Raw genomic sequence first — 2,444 nt, 5'->3', positions numbered from 1 at the left:
CTGGATGGTAATTAATATTGCAGTCATAGTCCTTGACTAGTTCGAGCCATCTCCTCTGTCTCATATTCAGTTCTTTCTGAGTAAAGAAGTATTTTAAACTCTTGTGATCCGTGTAGATTTCGCACCTTTCACCATATAAATAATGCCTCCAGATTTTAAGTGCAAAGACAACGGCGGCCAACTCCAAATCATGTGTTGGGTAATTTTGTTCATATGTCTTCAGTTGCCGAGAAGCGTATGCTATTACTTTCCCATGCTGCATCAAAACACATCCCAAACCCAAACGCGAAGCATCACTGTAAACCACAAATCCTCCTCTTTCGCTAGGGACTGTTAGAACTGGAGCTGTCACCAATCTCTTCTTCAATTCCTGGAAGCTTTCCTCACATTTTTCAGTCCAAACATACTTGTTGTTCTTCCTTGTGAGGGCGGTAAAGGGAACCGCTATTTTTGAGAAATTGTCTATAAATCGACAGTAATAACCAGCCAAACCCAAGAAGCTCCTGACTTCATGCACATTGGTTGGTTGAGTCCAGTTAACTATTGCTTCAATCTTCCCGGGGTCTACAAAAATGCCATCCCTTGAGACTACTTGTCCCAAAAATGCAATAGACTCAAGCCAAAATTCACACTTCTTCAACTTAGCAAATAATTTCTTATCCCTGAGTGTCCCTAGTACTTGTCTCAGATGATCTTCATGTTCAGCTTTGCTCTTGGAGTAGATTAATATATCGTCAATAAACACCACTACAAATTTATCCAGAAACTCATGAAATACTCGATTCATCAAGTCCATAAATACTGTTGGGGCGTTGGTTAAACCAAAAGGCATGACTAGAAATTCATAGTGGCCATACCTGGTCCTGAAAGCTGTCTTAGGCACATCCTCCGCCTTGATTTTTAATTGATGATAACCCGATCTGAGATCAATTTTAGAGAACACCTGCGCACCTTGCAATTGATCAAATAAATCATCGATGCGGGGCAACGGATATTTATTCTTTATGGTCACTCGATTCAGTTCCCTGTAGTCTATACACATCCTCATTGTCCCATCCTTCTTCTTCACAAACAAAACTGGAGCTCCCCAAGGTGACACACTAGGTCTGATGAAACCTTTGTCTAATAAGTCTTGCAACTGTTCTTTGAGCTCGGCTAACTCTGATGGTGCCATTCGATAAGGGGCTTTGGAAAGAGGCGTCGTGCCTGGGGTTAACTCAATAGCAAACTCTACCTCCCGCTCAGGCGGTAACCCAGACAAGTCTTCAGGAAAAACTTCCGGATATTCCCTCACAATAGGAATTTCTTCAAGTTTCAATTCTTCTTTTGGTTCATCCACCACAAAGGCCAAATACCCTTGACACCCATCACGTAATAACTTGTCAACCTGAAAAGCAGAAATAACTGATGGAGAGGTACGCACCTTGGAACCCATAAATCAAAGTTCCTTTTCTTCCGGAAACTTGAACACCACTTCCCTTTTAAAACAATCAATACTAGCATAACTGGAAGCTAACCAATCCATCCCCAAAATCACATCAAACCCAGTCATAGGAAAGACTATCAGGTTAGCTGTCATTTCCTTCCCGCTAATGGTTATTGGACACTTGAGTAAAATCTTGTTACAAGTCACTATATCACCAGTTGGGGTAGAGACCCTCAAATTGTAGTCCATCTCACTAGCAACAATGGGGCACAACTTCACATAATCCATTGAAATAAAGGAGTGGGTAGGCCCCGAGTCAAATAAAACAATAGCCTTATTGAGGAATAAGGGAACAATTCCTGATTACGTCATATAATCCAAAGAGATAATAAGATAAATAATCCTTAATTCTCAACATACAAGAAAAAATGTTAAGGGACGGTCAGAAAATTATACCTGTGATGACATCATCCTTGACCTCAGCTTCTCCCGGTGTCAAAGCAAACACTCGTGATGGTATAGTCCTTCGTTGATTGTTGCCTTGGTTATTCGGCCTAAAGTTTTGAGCTGGGTTGGGCCTTCTGTTGTTCACCGCAAACAATGGACATTCTCTAATGAAATGCCCATCCTTACCACATTTGAAACATGATCCCACTTCCTTTCTGCACTCTCCATGATGTATGCGGTCACAGAACTTACAGGGATTAGAGGTATGATTTCCCTGTATCTGTCTCTGACTTGAACTGCTCCCCTCATTTCTCCTTTTCCATTGCCCTTGATCCGAACTAGGGAATCCTTGTGGAGCAGCTCTCTTCCTCTGTTCTTGCAATTCAGCACCCCTCTTGAGATTCTGCTCAACTAGCATCGCCTTGTGTACTAATTCTGAAAAATTCTGAATCTGAAATATCATCACCCATTCATAAATCCTGTAGTTCAAACTTCCTCAAACTTCCTAGTCTTTTTCTCCTCATCAGGAATCAAGTATGCGGCGAAACGTGATAATTCCGCAAACCTTGCA

The 2,444-nt window shown here is 41.5% G+C and overlaps 1 protein-coding gene across 1 annotated transcript in view; it reads right to left on the bottom strand.

Annotated features, from left to right (window-relative positions):
- LOC118349657 overlaps window positions 1–2,182 on the bottom strand; it is a 3,887-nt gene extending 1,705 nt beyond the window's left edge. The window contains exons 1-5 of the mRNA XM_035695168.1: window positions 2,082–2,182; window positions 1,883–2,007; window positions 1,538–1,785; window positions 1,117–1,387; window positions 408–588 (exon numbers count right to left, since the gene is read on the bottom strand). Of these exons, the coding sequence (XP_035551061.1) occupies window positions 408–588; window positions 1,117–1,387; window positions 1,538–1,785; window positions 1,883–2,007; window positions 2,082–2,182 (926 nt within the window). The remainder of the gene's footprint in view (window positions 1–407; window positions 589–1,116; window positions 1,388–1,537; window positions 1,786–1,882; window positions 2,008–2,081) is intronic.
- Between the last annotated feature and the right edge of the window lie 262 nt (window positions 2,183–2,444).

The sequence above is a fragment of the Juglans regia genome, chromosome 10, assembly GCF_001411555.2.
Source record: "Juglans regia cultivar Chandler chromosome 10, Walnut 2.0, whole genome shotgun sequence".
Lineage (NCBI taxonomy): Eukaryota > Viridiplantae > Streptophyta > Magnoliopsida > Fagales > Juglandaceae > Juglans > Juglans regia.
Note: the sequence above shows the minus strand (reverse complement) of the source record. Positions and strands in the feature narration are given on the sequence as shown.